The following is a 19,871-nucleotide window of genomic DNA, read 5'->3' as shown; positions in this document are numbered from 1 at the left end:
AAAGGAACTGGATGGACAGTAAGGAGGTTGAGATCTTAGATTTGTGATTTTGGAAGTAGTACCATTTCTGGTGATGACAATTCCAGGATGTCACTCTAGAAAGTGAGTACCTCAGGTGGTGTAGATGAAAAATGTCTATGAAGATGAGGACATCAAGGAACTGAGAGGCCAGTGAGTTTTATAGTTTCATGTAAATGCCCTTCAGTGTAGATCGATGGCGTCATGTCTGAGCATAATTCAGCAAGAATAGATGATAAGAGGCTGGGGCCTAGCTAGCTCTCTTCTGGTTTGGTCTTTCCTAGGTATCGATCTTGACATACACTAGGGGTATATAGACCACTCAGTCAAACTTCCATAAATACTATTTGTCCTACTGTGGACGAGGATTGTGAGTTCAATGTTATTCTCAATGCCAGGCACCTGGAGTATAACCCCAGCACTCAAAAAGGTAGGGTCCTAAATTTTAATTTTTAGAGGTAAGGTCCTAAATTTTTATTTTTATGTATTTATGTATTTATTTTATTTTTTATTTTTTGATGTGTAAAAAGGCTTTATTTGCAGGGAGCAGGAATTTAATCAAAGAGGCCAAATCCCATGTCATCATCTGACTCTTCAGACTCCTCTTTCTCATCTTTCTTCTCTTCTGCTGCGGCAGGGGCGGAACCAGCAGCACGGGCTGCGGAGCCTGGGGCAGCAGAGAAGGCCACAGCCCCACCGGCAGGTACACTGGCAAGCTTGCCAATACCCTGGGCAATGACGTCTTCAATGTTTTTTCCGTTCAGCTCACTGATAACCTTTTTGAGCCGGTCGTCGTCCGCCTCGATGCCCACGCTGTTCAAGATCTTCTTGATGTCCTTGGCGCTGGGGGAGGAGTTACCCCCGAGGGCAGCCAGCAGGTAGGAGGCGACGTAGCGCATCGCGGCGGCGTCTGAGGCGGTGGCGGCGAAGCCTCACGCGTGCGACCTCGGTGGCGTCAGCGAGGAAAAGCTATTTATTTATTTTTGAGAAGGAGTCTCACTCTTATCACCCAGGCTGGAGTGCAGTGGCACAATCTTGGCTCACTATAACCTCCACTTCCTAGGCTCAAGCGATTCTCATGCTTCAGCCTCCCAAGTAGCTGGGATTACAGGCGCCCGCCATCACACCCAGCTAATTTTTCTCTTTTTAGTAGAGACGGGGTTTCTCCATGTTGGCCAGGCTGGTCTCAAACTCCCAACCTCAAGTGATCCACCCTCCTTGGCCTCCCAAAGTGTTGGGATTAGAGGAGGGAGCCACTGTGACTGGCAGGGTCCTAAATTTTAACAGTAAGCTGGGCTGGAGAGAGGATTGACAACCTCATTTGAAGGTTGGCTTGGAAGGGCATAAAGGCAGGCAAAGGAAGCACCCTTGGCAGGGCCTAGCCCCTCCTCAGGAGGTAGTTTGGGATTCACTACAGCACACAGAGGACATAGACCTCAAAGTTTTATATAGTGGAGGATGACTTCCGTAACTTAACCTGAGAAAATTTTAAATCAGGTAAAACCAAATGCCTGTGTCCATCCACTCAACATGAAAATACATGTAGGGCTGGGTGAGGTGGCTCATGCCTGTAATCCCAACACTTTGGGAGGCTGAGGCAGGCAGATCACCTGAGGTCAGGAATTCGAGACCATTCTGGTCAACATGGTAAAACCCCATCTCTGCTTAAAATACAAAAATTAGCCAGGCATGATGGCACATGCCTGTAATCCCAGCTACTAGGGAGGCTGAGGCAGGAGAATTGCTTGAACCTGGGAGGCAGAGATTACAGTGAGCTGAGATCGTGCCACTGCACTCTGGCCTGGGCGATTGAAGGAGATTCCATCTCAAAAAAAAAAAAAAAAGAAAAGAAAGAAAAAAAAAGGAAAATACATGTAGGTAACCCAGTGAATTCACTTGCATAATAGATAAGCAAGTTAAACTTTGGTTGGTGTCTGTCCTTCAAAGGTAAGAATTTATTTTTAGAACAGTTAACTTTTTGTTTGTCTGTTTGTTTGTTTGTTTGACACAGAGTCTCTCACTGTGTTCCCCAGGCTGGAGTGCAGTGGCATGATCTCAGCTCGCTGCAGCCTCCGCCTCCCAGGTTCAACCAATTCTCCTGCCTCAGCCTCCCGAGTAGCTGGGGTTACAGGCATGTGCCATCATGCCTGGCTAATTTTAGTATTTTTAGTAAAGACGGGGTTTCACCATGTTGGTCAGGCTGGTCTTGAACTCCTGACCTCAAGTGATCCACCTGCCTCGGCCTCCCAAAGTGCTGGGATTAGAGGTGTGAGCCACCACACCCTGCCCAATTGACTTTTTAGATGCATTTCTTGTCTGAAAATAGAGAGCAGATCAGTGATGGCAGAAACATTAATAGTGATTCACATTTGAGATGATGGTTGTTTTTTGTTGGTTTGGTTTGGTTTTTTTTTTGCGTTGTGTCTAGGGGTCTGTAATCTATTCAATTATAAGGAGTATCATGTCATTAAGGTGCAAATTAAAAAATAGTGGGGACAAAACATAGTGTGTTTACCTCACTGAAAATTGCTACCTAATTTATCAAAAGACGCTCTCTACCTATCAGAAGGTTATTCACAAATAAAAATATATAAATGGCCATTAAGCACTAAAAAAATGCCCAGCCTCACTAGTCATCAAATAGAGGCAAATTAAATAAATGACATGCATTTTTTACCTATCAAATGGACAGTTTTGCTGAGGGCGACTAACTTGATGATTGATCACTCTAATTTTTCCTTACCTCATGTTTCCCACCACTGAAAATTAAATGACTTAAAGGTTAGAGTATAAATCATCACAGTGAATTTCAGGATCATTAAAGAAAGCCATTTTGTTTGAATTTCGGAACTGTGAAAGTTTTGAAATTTTCCTCTGGTCCCAAACCTAAAACACTCAGAAATTTTTACTTTACAAAGATGCTAAAAAATCAATATTATTGAGGGAGAGGAAAGAGAAAGAATTGGCTCTCTTCCAGTTCTAAGCCTTCTCAGACACCAGTTATTTCTGATTGGAAGTCTACCAAAGAGTGTTTGGGATCTATTCACCTTAGCAGAGCTAAATGCTTGGACTCTGATTATTTGTTAAGAAATGGCTTAGCTCTTACTACATTTTCTGTCAAGCAACATTTCATTAGTAATAGGCAGGCTGAATGTAGCCTTCATTCTTCAATAATGCATCCATGGAGTTACTGAAAAAGAATGCCATCTATTTTTATTAAAAAACATACAGACCCGGTATATTATAAAAGAGTCACTATTATAGTCCTCCCGAGAGTTTAATGTATTGAACTGTATTTCCCTAACATCCTAAAGATCTCAAAATGGAGAAGAAAAAAGGTTTTTTGTTTTTCCAAACCACTTGCTTTCTTCAGGTCTCTTCAAATGATGGTATTTGGCCACTAGTTCTTTGGAGTCTTGTGTGGTCATCCTTGCAGCTAGCTCCTCTTGTCCTCCAAAGCTTTTGGGGACAGTAATGGGGAATGCATCATGGCACTATACTCTTACCTGACCACATCACGCCACACAGGTACATAAATTCTCTTCTCAGTGTCACCATTGTTAGCATTTTGCTCTTCTCTTGAACTATACCTCTCCCTACCCACACAATATAACTTTTAGAGCTGTAGGAGAATTTAGAGACGATGCAGTTTAGTGATAGCTGGTCATTTTAATTTTAATTTTTGTTAATGAGTAACAAAATATGATGGAAATCTCAACTGAATCCCCTGCACAATGCAGAACATATTCCAAAGTAAGCGTTCAGACCAACATACAGAGATTTCAAAGGAGAAATCTCAAAATGGCCATTCAACTCATAAACCCGTAACTATATACAGAATATAAAAAATCACCTAGGTTGGGTGCAGTGGCTCAGGTCTGTAATCCAAGCACTTTAAAAGGATGAGGCAGGTGGATTGCTTGAGCTCAGGAGTTTGAGACCAGCCTGGCAACATGGTGAAAACTGGTCTCTACTAAAAATACAAAAATTAGTCAAGTGTGGTGGTGAGTGCCTGTAATCCCAGCTACTCAGGAGGCTCAGTTGGGAGGATCATTTGAGCCTGGGAGGTGGAGGTTACAGTGAGCTAAAATTGCACCACTGAACTCCAGCCTAAGTGACAGAGTGACACCCTGTCTCAAAATAAGTAAATAATCACTTATATAAAAAATATAAAAAGTCATGGGTTGCAATATAAAAAGGCATGAGGCCAGGCATGGTGGCTCAACACCTGTAATCCCAGCACTTTGGGAGGCTGAGGTGGGTGGATCACCTGAGTTCAGGAGTTCAAGACCAGCCTGGCCAATATGTCGAAACCCCGTCTTTACTAAAAATACAAAAAAAGTTAGCTGGTCATGGTGGGGGGGCTGCCCATAATCCCAGCTACTGGGGAGGTTGAGGCAGGAGAATTGCCTGAGCCCTGGAGGCAGAGGTTGCAGTGAGCAGAGATTGCCCACTTCACTCCAGCCTGAGCAAAAGAGCGAAACTCCATCTCAAACAAACAAATAAAAAGGCATGGGTTGCTGGTGATGAGGAGGAAGTTTTGCAGAGAGCTGGTAGTGTTCTGCATGTTCTTTCTCTCTTCCACAAGGGTAGATGTTCCCCGTCTCAAGTCCAGGGAAAGTGCCTCAACAGGACCACTTACCAACCTCAATGTGTACCCCCTGCAGTTGCGGGGCGTGTTTAGCTCCACTTAGGAAATCTAAAAAGTGAGCACCTTGCTGCTTATTCCTCCTAATGGAGGAGCCAAGAAGAGGTTGCCTATGTGTTGGAGCTAACCTGTATTTTTTGTTCTTTGGGCAACGGATGAGTGAGTGTTTTCTATGGACAGAAGAAAGTCATGCATGTGAAAGAGCCAGCATGGAACTGCCTAAAATTCTGAAAGCACTTCCTGGAGCTGTACCACTGCATTCCTGTGGATGATTGCAGAAGGAGACGCAAATAACCAGCCAGAATACAGAATAGTCCGGGCCCAGTGGCTCACACCTGTAATCCCAGCACTTTGGGAGGCTGAGGCGGGTGGATCACGAGGTCAGGAGATCGAGACCATCCTGGCTAACACCGTGAAACCCCATCTCTACTAAAACATGCAAAAAATTAGCTGGGCGTGGTGGCAGTTGCCTGTAGTCCCAGCTACTCGGGAGGCTGAGGCAGGAGAATGGCATGAACCCAGGAGGTGGAGCTTGCCGTGAGCCGAGATCATGCCACTGCACTCCAGCCTGGGCGACAGAGCGAGACTGTCCGAAAAAAAAAAAAAATACAGAATAGAAAATATCTCCTTCTGCCAGGCATGGTGGCTCACGCCTGCAATCCCAGCACTTTGGGAGGCCGAGGCGGGTGGATCGCCTAAGGTCATGAGTTTGAGACCAGCCTGACCAATAAGGTGAAACCCCATCTCTACTAAAAATACAAAACACTCTGGGAGGCCAAGGCTAGCAGATCACGAGGTTAAGAGATGGAGACCATCCTGGCCAACATAGTGAAACCCCGTCTCTACTAAAAATACAAAAATTAGCTGGGTATGGTGGCGCATGACTGTAGTCCCAGCTACTCAGGAGCCTGAGGCAGCAGAAACGCTTGAACCCAGGAGGCGGAGGTTGCAGTGAGTTGAGATAGCGCCACTGCACTCCAGCCTGGTGACAGAGAGAAACTCCATCTCAAAAAAAAAAAAAAAAAAAAAAAAAAGAACTGGGTGTGGTGGTGTGTGCCTGTAGTCCTAGCTACTTGGGAGGATGAGGCAGGAGAATCGCTTGAACCTCGGAAGCAGAGGTTGCAGTGAGCCAAGATCGCGCCACTGCACTCCAGCCTGGGCAACAGTGCGAGACTCCGTCTGGAAAAAAAAAAAAAAAGAAAATATCTCCTTCTTGGCCTGGGGGTGGCTCCCGCCTGTAATCCCAGCATTTTAGGAGCCTGAGGCGGGCAGATGACGAGGTCAGGAGATTGAGACAATCCTGGCTAACATGGTGAAACCCCATCTGTACTAAACACACACACACACACACACACACACACAAAATTAGCTGAGTATGATGGCATGTGCCTGTAGTCCCAGCTACTTGGGAGGCTGAGGCAGGAGAAACACTTGAACCCGGGAGGCGGAGGCTGCAGTGAGCTGAGATCATGCCATTGCACTCCAGCCTGGGCGACAGAGAGAGACTCCATCTCAAAAAAAAAGAAAGAAAGAAAAAAAAGAAAAAAAGAAAATATCTCCTTCTTTCTTAATAAACTTTCAGTTTGAGGCCGGACACGGTGGCTCACGCCTGTAATCCCAGCACTTTGGGAGGCCGAGGCGGGCGGATTACGAGGTCAGGAGATCGAGACCATCCTGGCTAACACGGTGAAACCTCGTCTCTACTAAAAATACAAAAAATTAGCTGGGTGTGGTGGCGGGTGCCTGTAGTCCCAGCTACTCGGAAGGCTGAGGCAGGAAAATGGTGTGAAACTAGGAGGCGGAGCTTGCAGTGAGCCGAGATCGTGCCACTGCACTCCAGCCTGGGTGACAGAGCGAGACTCTGTCTCAAAAAAAAATGAAAAATAAAAAATAAACTTCCAATTAGGTGTACCACATTCTCCAATCGTTTCCCACCAAAAGGATACATAGCAAGTCATTTTTTGAGAACTTTTGTGCTCAAAAAAAGTCTTTATTTTGCTCTTATATTAACAGTTTCCCTGGCTATAGTGTTATGATTGAAAAATAAGTTTTCATCTGAATTTTGAAGACATCCTTGTATTGTCTTCTAGATTCCCGCGTTGTGATTGAAAATTTCATTGCCATTCTCATTCTTACATATTTGTGATCTACTTGCTTTTTTTCCTCTCTGGAAGCTTTTAGGATCCTTTTAAAAATTTTCATTAAATTTTACAATGTATACATTTCTTTTTAATTGTGGGCTCTTCTATCATGGAGACTCTCACTTTTAAATTCTGGGAAGTTTTGTATTGTTGTTTCTTTGAGAATTTCCTTTTATTTCTTTCTTTTTTCTTCTTCTTCTTGTGACAGGGTCTCACTCTGTTGCCCAGGCTGGAGTGCAGTGGTGTGATTATAGCTTACTGCAGCCTCAATCTCCTGGGCTCAAGCAGTCCTTCCACCTCAGCCTCTTGAGTAGCTGGAATCATAGGTGTGCACCACCACACCTGGGTAATTTTTTTTTTTTAATTGTAGAGATGGGGCTTCTACATGTTGCCCAGGCTGGTCTTGAACTCCTGGGCTCAAGTGATCCTCTTGCTTCAGCCTCCCAAAGTGCTGGGATTACATGTGTGAACCACCGTGACTGGACCCATTTCTTCTTCTTTTTTTTTTTTTTTGAGACGGAATCTGGCTCTGTCGCCTAGGCTGGAGTGCAATGGCGCGATCTTAGCTTACTGCAACCTCTGCCTCCTAGGTTCAAGCAATTCTGCCTCAGCCTCCTGAGTAGCTGGGATTACAGGCGCCCGCTACTACGCCCAGCCAATTTTTGTATTTTTAATAGAGACAGTGTTTCACCATGTTAGTCAGGCTGGTCTCGAACTCCTGACCTCAGGTGACCCACCGGCCTTGGCCTCCCTAAGTCCTGGGATTACAGGCATGAGCCACCATACTTGGCCCCATTTCTTATTATTTTCTCTAAATGCCTAAAAGTTGGATGTAATATTTTTTGGATATATATATTCTGATTTTCTTATTATCTCCTATTTTCTTTTTTTAAATAGAATTACTTTATTAATCTTAGAAATCAGTAATTCCAAGGGGTACCTTAACCCTGGCTCATGTTGTCAGCAGTATACTGACTTATCTCTTCTCTCTGGGAAACTTGTGATGAGTGCTCCTTCTCCTCCACAGACCTTCCAAAAAGAAAAGAGCAACTTTGGTAGATGATTATGTTGTATCTCCCATTTTCTGTCTCTTTGTGTTCTTGTTTTACTTTCTGATAGAGCTCATCAACTTTATCTTCCAATCTTTCAGTTGAATTTTTAATTTTTGCTGTCATCATTTAATTTCCAAGAGTTTTTGTTTGTTTGTTTGTTTTTTATAGGGTCTGGGTCTGTCACCCAGGCAAGAGTTCGGTGGTACCATCACAGCTCTGCAGCTTCAAGCTCTTGGGCTTAAATGATCCACCCACCTCAGCCTCCCAGAGTAGCTGGGACTACAGGTGTGTGCCACCACGCCTGACTGATCTATTATTATTATTTTTTTAGAGATGGGTCTTTCTATGTTGCCCTGGCTGGTTTTTAACTCCTGGGCTCAAGCAATCTTCCCACTTTGGCCTCACAAAGTGCTGGGATTACAGATGTAAAACACCACACCCAATCAGTTTTTTGTTGTTTTTGTTGTTGCTGTCTGATTATTTTCTTTTTACACTGTGCTCTTCTTGTTTCCTGATATTAATTATTATCTTCGAAGTTTTCCTTTAGTCCCTGCTTAGTCTATGTTTGCTCTGAGTTCGTTTTGTTCTCTCTGGTGGGTTGTTTTGGCTTCTGACTTTCCACAGGAGGCTTCAGCTTCCTCAATTCCACTGTCAGTTGCCGTGTGTTTGATTACTTTTCTCTTCCAAAATGTGGTTGGCATCCTTGTCTACTGTTGTCTTTTCTTCTGTTGTCTTTGTGGGTTTAAGTCTCTTTTTTTGTTGTTGTTGTTAATTTGTTTACTGTTACTCACTGGGATTTTGGAAAGGAACAAATATAAACACATACACTCAGTACAATATGTTTCAAAATGACTTATTTGATGTGTGATGAACTAAGATCCAAGGGAGTGAGGTGAATTGCCCACGCACCAAACTCTAGTGTGTGGCAAAACCAAGCTAGTACTTAGTGCTTCTGTTTTCAAGTTCGGGGTTATTATTATCAATTTCCGCTTTCCCACTCCTCCCTTTCTACCACTAGCACTTATAACTATCCAGTAGTCTTCCCATGTATTATTTATTTGCTCGTCTCCCCACCCCATCTTCCGTGCTGTATATATGTAGTAGGGCACAGTGTCTGACACAGAGTAAGCACTCAGAACTTAGTGATTGAATGAATGAATGAAAAGGTAAGTGGCCTGTACCTTAGATTTCCCCTCACTTACGATTTTGCTTTTGAGAAAAACATCTTCTCCAGATGATGACTGGTGGAAGGCATACAGACATTTTGACTTGTGGTTTTGGAAGAATATGTCTAATCTTCTTAATTGAAAGCAGAAAACAGGGTGATTAATAGTATGAAATTAAATGTATGCACCTATTATATACCCACAAAAATAAGAAAAAAAGAACGTGAGATTTGAAGACAGAAGTAGGTTTCAGTACTTGGGTTCAAATCCCAGTTACCTCATTTACAATTTGTGCAACCTCTTTCTCCTTTTCAAGTGTAAAAAGGTAAAGTATCTGATTTTTAAAGCCCTAGATCAGTGCATTCTTTCTATTTCTGTCTTTTCCCTTCTCATAATTATTCTCCCCTTTTGGAGTTCTGTGGTGTCTGTTTTTAAAGAAAGGAGGTGGCTGGGCATGGTGGCTCACGCCTGTAATCCCAACACTTTGGGAAGCCAAGGTGAACGGACCACTTGCGGTCAGGAGTTTGAGACCAGCCTGGCCAACGTGTCAAAACCCTGTCTCTATTATAACTACAAAATTAGCTGGGTGTGGTGGTGCATGCCTGTAATCCCAGCTACTCGGGAGCCTGAGGCTTGAGAATCACTTGAACCTGGGAGACAGGGGTTATAGTGAGCCGAGATCGGGCCACTCCGCTCCAGCTTGGGCAACAGAGCAAGACACCATCTCAAAAAAAAAAAAAAAAAGTTGGGCACAGTGGCCCACACGTGTAATCCTAGCATTTTGGGAGGTCGAGGCCGGCAGGCCACTTGAGGTCAGGAGTTCGAAACCAGCCTGGCCAACGTAGTGAAAACCCTATCTCTATTAAAATACAAAAAAATTAGCCAGGCATGGTGGTGAGTGCCTGTAATCCCAGCTACTGGGGAGGCTGAGGCAGGAGAATCGCTTGAGCCGGGGAGATGGAGGTTACACTGAGCCGAGATCACGCCACTGTACTCCTGCCTGGGTGACAGAGTGAGACTCCATCTCAGAAAAAAATAAATAAATAAAAAATAAAGGAAAAATAAATAAAAAAAGGAGGTGCATTTCTTTCTTTGTCTGAATGGGTAAGTGCTAATTATATTTTGCAGAACTTATGTGAGTCTACTCCCCCAAAGTTTAGAAAGATCATAATTGTCTTGGTGTTTTTCCCTAATCTTCAGAGTATGCTGACTATATAATGCTTAAAAGTGCTTTTGTTTTTATTAATACTAGAGAAATTCAGGCCTTCAGTGCTTTTCACTAAAGACTATGGGACAATGGTATAGCAAGTAATTACATTTTACTTCTAGCCCTTGTTCCCGACTGGTCTGTTACTTCTTGATAACTTAATGGAGCTAAGATTAAAGTTCTTTCCGATTATTGAATAACTACTTTTTCTTTTAAGAGTCAAAGTCTTGCTCCATCACCCAGGCTGGAGGGCAGCGGTGCATTCACAGCTCACTGCAACTTTGAACTCCTGGGCTCAAGCCATCCTCCTGCCTCGGCCCTGCAAAATAGTGGGATTAAAGGCAATGCTCGGCCTAAAAAAACTATTTTTTCTGTCCTACAGAAATTATTATTGTTAGTTGAGGTTTTGTTCTGGGAAATACCAGACTATGGCAGAGCTCCCAAAAAGTTTCTCAAAAAGTTTCATAAACCTAAGAATCTGTTCCATTGGGTTGCTTTTGGCCTCCAAATGTTTGAATTCATACAGAGTTGCCTAAAACAGTGAAGTAGGTGATTTAATTTTCCTTCTGCTATTGCAGAAGGATACACATGGAGGCAGTACAGTCTAATGGAGTCTCAGATTTGGAGTCAGCCTGGCATTCACCACCAGGATCTGTTGTGGATTAGTTGTATGATTATGTCCACCGGTGCAAGCTGTTAAATCTATACCTCTGTTTTTGCCTATATAAAACAATGTTTTGTGAATTAATAAAATAATATTGTACATTTGGAAGGGTTAAATTAATTTTATATTAGTAAAGACTAATAAATCACTTCTGAGTGGCAGACATTTGCTATATATCTCCATCCAGATGTCTTAGAGGTACCCAAACACAAAAAGTTCAATGTAAAATTTGTTATTTTCCATTTTAGATCTGCTCCTCTCCCTCCAGTCTTTTTTTTTTTTTTTTTTTTTTGAGATGCAGTCTCGCTTGTCACCCAGACTGGAGTGCAGTGGCGTGATCTTGGCTCACTGCAGCCTCTGTCTCCTGGGTTCAAGCCATTCTCTTGCCTCCGCCTCCCAAGTAGTTGGGATTACAGGTGCACGCCACCACACCCAGCTTATTTTTGTATTTTTGGTAGAGATGGGGTTTCACCATGTTGGCCAGGCTGGTTTCTAACTCCTGACCTCAAGTAATCCGTCCACCTCGGCCTCCCAAAGTGCTGGGATTACAGGTGTGAGCCACCGCACCTGGCCCCTACAGTCTTTAAAAGGAATAATTCATCCTTCATGCAGTTGCCTTAGTCAGAAGCCAGGGACTTAGCCTAGATGCCTCCATCCTCTCTACCCATGGCATCCAGTCAGCACTAAACCGTGTTGATTCTATTTCCTACATATGTTCAGCCATGTCCCCTTCACTTCATTCTTAATTCAGGCTCTCATCATCTTTTGCCTGGACTATTACAATTGCCTCCTAACTAGTGTTTCTGCCCCCTCCTGTGTATCACACACATTAGTGACAGAGTGATGGTGGCATTCCCATGCTTCCAGGTGCTGCAGCTCCTCAGGAGGCATCAAGTGCTTTATGGCATGTGCCTGCGACCTCTATGACCTCTTCTTTCACTGCATCTCCATGTGCCCTCTGTGAGCCAGCCACACCCCAGGTGTTTGAAGTTCCTCTCCTTTTTGCCTGTAATGTCCTTTCTATCTCCTTGGCTGTCTACCAAATTCCTACTTATTTTATTTTATTTTATTTTATTTTAAGACGGAGTCTCGCTCTGTTGCCCAGGCTGGAGTGCAGTGGCACGATCTTGGCTCACTGCAAACTCCACCTTCTGCATTCAAGCAATTCTTCTGTCTCAGCCTCTCAAGTAGCTGGGATTACAGGCGCCTGCAACCATGCCCAGCTAATTGTTGTATTTTTAGTAGAGACTGGGTTTCACCATATTGGTCAGGCTGGTCTCGAACTCCTGACCTCAGGTGATCCACTTGCCTTGGTCTCCCAAAGTGCTGGGATTACAGGTGTGAGCCACTGCGCCCAGCCCCAGATTCCTACTTTTTAAGGAGCTGCCTTTGCCATCTTGTCAATAAAGTCATTCTTGATCCCCTTTCACTCACTCTATACTGTCTCTTGCCACTCAGCCTCAAGAGCTTCTTCTTCACCTTCTCCTTCTTCTTTTTTTGAGACAGAGTCTCACTCTGTCGCCCAGGCTGGAATGAGGTGTCATGATCTCAGCTCACTGCAAACTCTGCCTTCTGGGTTCAAGCGATTCTCATGCCTCAGACTCTCCAGTAGCTGGGATTACAGGTGTGTGCCACCACGCTTGGCTATTTTTTGTATTTTTAATAGAGATGGGATTTCACCATGTTGGCCAGGCTGGTCTTGAAATCCTGGCCTCAAATGATCCATCCACCTCAGGCTTCCAAAGTGTGGGATTACAGGTGTGAGCCACTGCACCCGGCCAAGAGATTCTTCTTTTCTACTTCCATAGCACCTTCTATTCAACTCTATCTGGAGACCGTACATGTGTGCATTTAAGAGCCCAGACTCTGGAGTTAGCAAATGTGGGTTTGAATCTATCACTTATTAACTATGTAAATTTTTTTCTTTTTTTTCCTTTTTTTTTTTTTTTTTGAGACAGTCTCATTCTGTTGCTCAGGCTGGAATGCAGTGGTGCAATCTCGGCTTACTGCAACCTCCACCTCCCGGGTTCAAGCAATTCTCTGCCTCAGCCTCCCAAGTAGCTGGGATTACAGGCACCTGCCACCCCCATGTCTAGCTAATTTTTGTATTTTTATTTATTTATTTATTTATTTTTTATTTTTGAGACGGAGGCTTGCTCTGTCACCCAGGCTGGAGGGCAGTGGCGTGATCTCGGCTCACTGCAAGCTCCCCCGCCTCCTGGGTTCACCCGCCACTCTCCTGCCTCAGCCTCCGGAATAACTGGGACTACAGGCGCCCACCACCACGCCCGGCTAATTTTTGTATTTTTAGTAGAGACGGGGTTTCACCGTGTTAGCCAGGATGGTCTCCATCTCCTGACCTTGTGATCCGCTCACCTTGGCCTCCCAAAGTGCTGGGATTACAGGCATGAGCCACCGTGCTCGGCAATTTTTGTATTTTTAGTAGGGACCTGGTTTCACCATCTTGGCCAGGCTGGTCTTGAGCTCCTGACTTAGTGATCCACCCACCTCGGCCTCCCAAAGTGCTGGGATTACAGGCGTGAGCTGCCAAGCCCAGCCATAAATTTTTTTCTTAAAAATTTTTTTTTCCAGGCCGGGCGCGGTGGCTCACGCTTGTAATCCCAGCACTTTGGGAGGCCGAGGCGGGCGGATCACGAGGTCAGGAGATCGAGACCACGGTGAAACCCCGTCTCTACTAAAAATACAAAAAATTAGCCGGGCGTGGTGGCGGGCGCCTGTAGTCCCAGCTACTCGGAGAGGCTGAGGCAGGAGAATGGCGTGAACCCGGGAGGCGGAGCTTGCAGTGAGCCGAGATTGCGCCACCGCACTCCAGCCTGGGCGACAGAGCGAGACTCCGTCTCAAAAAAAAAAAAAAAAAAAAATTTTTTTTCCTGCTCACCATCCCACATTATATGACCTCTTTAAGCCCCAGTTTCCTGTCCTATAAGTGGAGATAATATTTGATACATGGTAAGCACTTAATATAGTAATAATATTAAGTATTTTTATTATTGCATTATTTAACTTTATTTTAATTGGCGATTTGTATGTATGGCTTCCTCTGCTGTCCATGCACATCTGAGGTCAGAATTTTGTTAACTAATTATTTAACAACATTAAGTGCTTATTATGATGTGCATATGTAATACATATGTGCACTTATGTAACTCTCTCAATGTTCTATCTGAGTCTAAGTTTGCTTGACTCCTAAATTCATGCTATTTTACCATACAGACTTTTGGTTTTAATATTAACCTCTTTTTTTTTCTTTTTCTTTTTCTTTTTATTTGAGACAGAGTCTCACTCCCATCATCCAGGCTGGAGTGCAGTGGCATGATCTTGGCTCACTGCAACCTCTGCCTTCTGGTTCAAGCAATTCTCCTGTCTCAGCTGGGATTACAGGCATGTGCCACCAAGTCCGGCTAATTTTTTGTTGTTGCTGTTGTATTTTTAGTACAGATGAGGTTTCACCATGTTGGTCAGGCTGGTCTCGAACTCCTGACCTCAGGTGATCTACCTGCCTTGGCCTCCCAAAGTGCTGAGATTACATGCCTGAGCCATTGTGCCCAGCCAATATTAACCTCTTTAGAGTCTTCTTACAATTCTGTGGTTCCATAAAAATTTACCAACAATAGTCTCATGTTATACAAGGCGATTATTTCTAAACATTACTTTATTGCTTGACATAATGCAGAAATGGGATCAATCCAGTTAGAATTCAGGGACCTAACAAATGAGTTGCTTACAGGATTGTCTACAATATACTAGTTAGTAATCAGGATTTAACCATATATTTGAATATGTTTGGCTTTGTCTGCATGATCATCTTGACAATGATTCTAAACAATCAAATATGTTAGTTTGATTGTCAATTTATTTTTAAAAATGCAACTAGTTAAGTGACACGGGTAGTTAGCTAGCACAGGTGATTTATTTTCCCTGTGTGTGTGTGTGATTATTATGGATAATTTCATCTTCTCCTTCCTAGAAATTTTGTAGTCTTTATTAACTCAAATATTTGTATTCATATACTTTATTAGCCTTCATCCTACTTAAATGAGCGATACACACTTAACTTGAAACACCGCAACATTTATCTGTCTCTCTTTTTTTTTCAGGCAGGATCTTGCTCTGTCACCCAAGCTGGAGTGCATTGGTGCAACCTTGACCTCCTGGGCCCTAAGTGATCCTCCCACCTCAGCCTCCCAACTAGCTGGGACTACAGGTGCACAACACCGCACTTGGCTAATTTGTGTGTGTGCATGTGTGTAAAATTGTAGGCTGGTCTTGAACTCCTGGGCTCAAGCGATCCTCCTGCCTTGGCCTCCAAAAGTGCTGATTACAGGTGTGAGTCACAGTGCCTTCCCATCTCTGTCTCTTAATATGTTATAATTTCTTTTTCTTTTTTTACTTTTATTTATTTATTTATTTATTTTAGAGATTGGGGTGGGTCTCGCTATGTTGCCTAGGCTAGTCTTGAACTCTTGAGCTCAGGTGATCCTCTGGCCTTAGCCTCCCAGAGTGCTAGGATTGCCAGTGTGAGCCACTATGCCCGGTCTGTTATAATTTCTAGTTTCAGAATTTCTGAAAAACAGTTTTGGTATCCCTCTTACCTTTTCATTATTCTTTTTTTTCTTTTCTTTCCTTGTCTTTTTTTTTTTTTTTTTTTTTTTTGAGACAGAGTTTCTGCTCTTGTTTCCCAGGCTGGAGTGCAATGGCGTGATTTCAGCTCACTGCAACCTCCGCCTCCCAGGTTCAAGTGATTCTTCTGCCTCAGCCTCTCGAGTAGCTGAGATTACAGGCATGCACCACCAAGCCCAGCTAATTCTTTATTTTTAGTAGAGATGGGGTTTCACCATGTTGGTCGGACTGGTCTCAAACTCCAGACCTCGGCGATCCACCCACTTCAGCCTCCCAAAGTGCTGGGATTACAGGTGTGAGCCACAGTACCCGGCCCCTTTTCATTATTAAGTAAAATTGCAACATCTTATATTTACTTGAATAATATTGAGGGACAAACTTCTAAAATAATAATCATTATCGTCACTCATGTTTCATATTTCCATTTCCTGCACTGAGATCCGTTAAGTGTTTTGGCCTCCACAATAGCCTCTCTTCCTCTTGCATCCTGTAAATAGGGTATTTTCTAAGTTTGCTTCTGTTCTTCTCTATTTACATTCTCATCCTTAGGGAATTTTGTTCAGTTTAATCTTTTCAGCCACCGCTTCTAGGCAAAAAAAACCCCAGATCTTTCTCTCTGCTATTGTCTTTTCCATGTAACAGGCCCAGACTTGACTCCCTGAAAGCTCAGCTGCTCCTTGAACTACAACATGCTTGAAAATCAAACTCGTTTTCTTCTTTGCAAACTGACTCCTCCTGATTTCTCTTTCTCTGTCAATAGTACCATCAGTCTCTCAGTCACTCTCAAAACTTTCAGGTTTTATGTAACACATTTTCTTTATTCATTCATCTTTTGATTGACATTCAGGCTGTTTCCGCATCTTAGCTATTGTGAACAGTGCTGCAATGAATATAGGACTGCTAATATCTTTTGAGATCTAGAATTGAATTCTTTTTTTTTTTTCCTTAAGACGGAGTCTTGCTCTGTCGCCCAGGCTGGAACACAGTGGCACCATCTTGGCTCACTGCAAGCTCTGCCTCCCGGGTTCATGCCATTCTCCTGCCTCAGCCTCTGGAGTAGCTGGGACTACAGGCACCTGCCACCACTCCAGGCTAAGTTTTTGTATTTTTTAGTAGAGATGGGGTTTCACCATGTTAGCCAGGATGGTCTCGATCTCCTGACCTCGTTATCCGCCCGTCTCGGCGTCTCAAAGTACTGGGATTACAGGCGTGAGCCACCGCGCCCGGCCCAGAATTCAATTCTTTTATATCCCAGAAGAGGAGTTGCTTGATCATACGTTAGTTTTATTTTTAATTTTTTGAGAAACCTTCATACTGTTTTTACAATGGCTGCACCATTTTGCATTTCTACCAACAGTGTCCAAACGTTCCAATTTCTCTACATCTTGCTAGTACTTGCCATCTTTTATTTGATAATAGCCTTCCTGACAGTTGTGAGGTGGTATCTCACTGTGGTTTTGATGTGCATATTTCAGATACTGGCCATTTGTATGTCTTTTTAGGAGAAATGTCTATTCAAGTCCTTGATTTAAAAAAAGAAGAAGGAAATTCAGCAATATGCAATAACATGGATGAAACCTGAAGACGTTATGCTAAGTGAAATAAGCTAGTCACAGAAAGACAAATACTTGGCCGGGCGCGGTGGCTCACGCTTGTAATCCCAGCACTTTGGGAGGCCGAGGCGGGCGGATCACGAGGTCAGGAGATCGAGACCACGGTGAAACCCCGTCTCTACTAAAAATACAAAAAAAAAAATTAGCCGGGCGTGGTGGCGGGCGCCTGTAGTCCCAGCTACTCGGAGAGGCTGAGGCAGGAGAATGGCGTGAACCCGGGAGGCGGAGCTTGCAGTGAGCCGAGATTGCGCCACTGCACTCCAGCCTGGGCGACAGAGCAAGACTCTGTCTCAAAAAAAAAAAAAAAAAGACAAATACTTCATAATTCTACTTACATGAGGTATCTAAAATAGTCCATTCCATAGAACCAAAGAGTGGAATGGCGGTTGCCAGGGGTGGGGGTGGGGGGTGTGGGAAGAGAAAATGGGAATTTACTAATTAATGGGCATAAAGTTTCAGATAAGCAAGATGAATAAATTCTAGAGTTCTGCTGCACAACATTGTACTTATAATCAACAATAATGTCTTATACACTTAAAAAAATATTAACAGGGGCTGGGCATGGTGGTTCACGCCTGTGATCCCAGCACTTTGGGAGGCTGAGGAGAGTTGCTCACCTGAGGTCAGAAGTTAGAGATCAGCCTGCCAACATGGTGAAACGCTGTCTCTATTAATAATACAAAAATTGGCCAGATGTGGCACATACCTGTAATCCCAGCTACTCCAGAGGCTGAGGCAGGAGACTGGCTTGAACCTGGGAGGCAGAGGTTGCAGTGAGCCAAGATCGCGCCATTGCACTCCAGCCTGGGCAAAAAGAGTGAAACTCCGTCTCCAAGGGAAAAAAAAAATGAACAGGGTAGATCTTCTATCAAGTGTTCTTATCACAATACAACAAAACAAAGTAACATCTTCAGGTTACCTTTCATCTCTTTCGTTTCCTTGGCAAGCAGTCACCAAGTTCTTTAGCTATTTCCTTTGTTTTGGTCCCGTCTTTGGTACTGCTGTCATCACTACTAAAGTGGACCCTGTTACCACTTGTGGTGCTGTAATAATTACCTTCTAATGACCCTCTGTACATTCAGAATCCTTTCTAATTTATTCTACATGAGCAACCTTCTTAGTACTCTACTACTCAAAAAGCCTCTTAATGACTGTCCACTGTTTCACAGAAGGAAATTGAAACTTCTTGACTTGTAAAACTCAAGACTCTTAACAATCAAGTTTCAATTTGCCTTTCTTTCCTTCTCTTTTCCTGTGTCCTATCATGAAACTCCCTCTTTCAGCCAGGCCGTTTTGCCTATTCTTTCATGTTATACTCCACTTTTTACCTGGCTTCTAAATTCTCCCTTACTCATAGCCTATCCAGGACCTCATCATAACTTAAAGCTCAGGGAAAGAGGCTTCTCCTTCTCCTTCTCTTCTCCTTGTCCTTCTCCTTGTCCTTCTCCTTCTCCTTCTCCTTCTCCTCTTTCTTCTTCTTCTTCTTCCCAGTAAGGTTTCTTTGATTTAATTCACAGCCATCTCATCTAGTTTTGAATTCCTGTATAATTTATCATACTAACATTTAGTGCCTTACTTCCTCAATTAACTTTTAATGCATATGCCTTATTTCTTTAATACATTGCCAATTTCTTTTCTTTTTCTTTTCTTTTTTTTTTTTTGAGACAGAGTCTCGCTCTGTTGCCCAGGCTGAAGTGCAGTGGCATTATCTCAGCTCACTGCAACCTCCGCCTCCCAGGTTCAAGTGATTCTCCTGCCTCAGCCTCCCAAGTAGGTGGGATTACAGGCACGCACCACCACGCCCGGCTAATTTTGTATTTTCAGTAGAGATGGGGTATAACCATGTTGGCCAGGATGGTCTCAAACTCCTGACCTCAGGTGATCCACCCAGTGTGGACCACCGCACCTGGCTGATATGACTAATTTCTTGATGCCAAGAACACATATACCTATATATCCATTAATACATATAATAGTGTCTTGAGCCCAAGAGTCACATACATTAAATTAAAAATTGGGACATATGGTGTGTGAAAATTTGTCTGTACACAGGACTGCCATTTGAACTTCAAGTACTCATGACTCACGGGGAACCCACCCAAATTTTGTGATCAGTGTATAAGTCCTTTATGTTTGTGTATTTGTTTTCTAACTAATGTATCTTGCAGCACAATAAAGCCGATGTTATTTGGCATATATGAATGAAAAGTTTCACTTTTTTTATCTTATCTGATTTAACACAAAACAAGTAAATCAAAGCATGAAAATCAAATACATTAAACCTCAGAATATCTTAGCTGATTTATTTTGACAAATGTTTAAATTATTTAGCTATTCTGAATTTATTTGATTTTAATTATTTATAGCAACACACTGTAGTGCATTAGTAAATGTCTTAAGGAGTGTTTTGTAAAAGTAGGCAGCATCTCAGTAATGATATCACTATAACTCTGCCATTTAATTTTTGCTGACAAGTGGCTGAGCCTGTAAGGATAATTGTAAGAAACATTAAGGAACAAGGCATATGCAGTTGATACAGGATGGCGCTCTATTTGCCTTTTCAATTCTTTGTGCCACTATAGTTTTTCAATACTTTTCAAACCTGCCAGCAGTTCAATAAGACTTTTAGTTCATTCTTGAGCTTAAAATATCATCTTCATATGCACTCAATACTATATGCCCAAATTTCTCAAGTGCTTACTTACTTACTTTTTGCCAGCA

The 19,871-nt window shown here is 43.1% G+C and overlaps 1 protein-coding gene across 1 annotated transcript; it reads right to left on the bottom strand.

Annotated features, from left to right (window-relative positions):
• Positions 1 to 572: 572 nt before the first annotated feature.
• On the bottom strand, positions 573 to 971 carry LOC129479602 (large ribosomal subunit protein P2-like). The gene has a single exon (XM_055272986.2). The coding sequence runs from the start codon at positions 915 to 917 to the stop codon at positions 573 to 575; it is 345 nt and encodes a 114-aa protein (XP_055128961.1). The 5' UTR covers positions 918 to 971.
• Between the last annotated feature and the right edge of the window lie 18,900 nt (positions 972 to 19,871).

This window comes from Symphalangus syndactylus, chromosome 3 (genome assembly GCF_028878055.3).
Source record: "Symphalangus syndactylus isolate Jambi chromosome 3, NHGRI_mSymSyn1-v2.1_pri, whole genome shotgun sequence".
NCBI classification, from domain to species: domain Eukaryota; kingdom Metazoa; phylum Chordata; class Mammalia; order Primates; family Hylobatidae; genus Symphalangus; species Symphalangus syndactylus.
The sequence above is the reverse complement of the archived record's forward strand: the minus strand, read 5'-3'. Positions and strand labels throughout refer to the sequence as shown.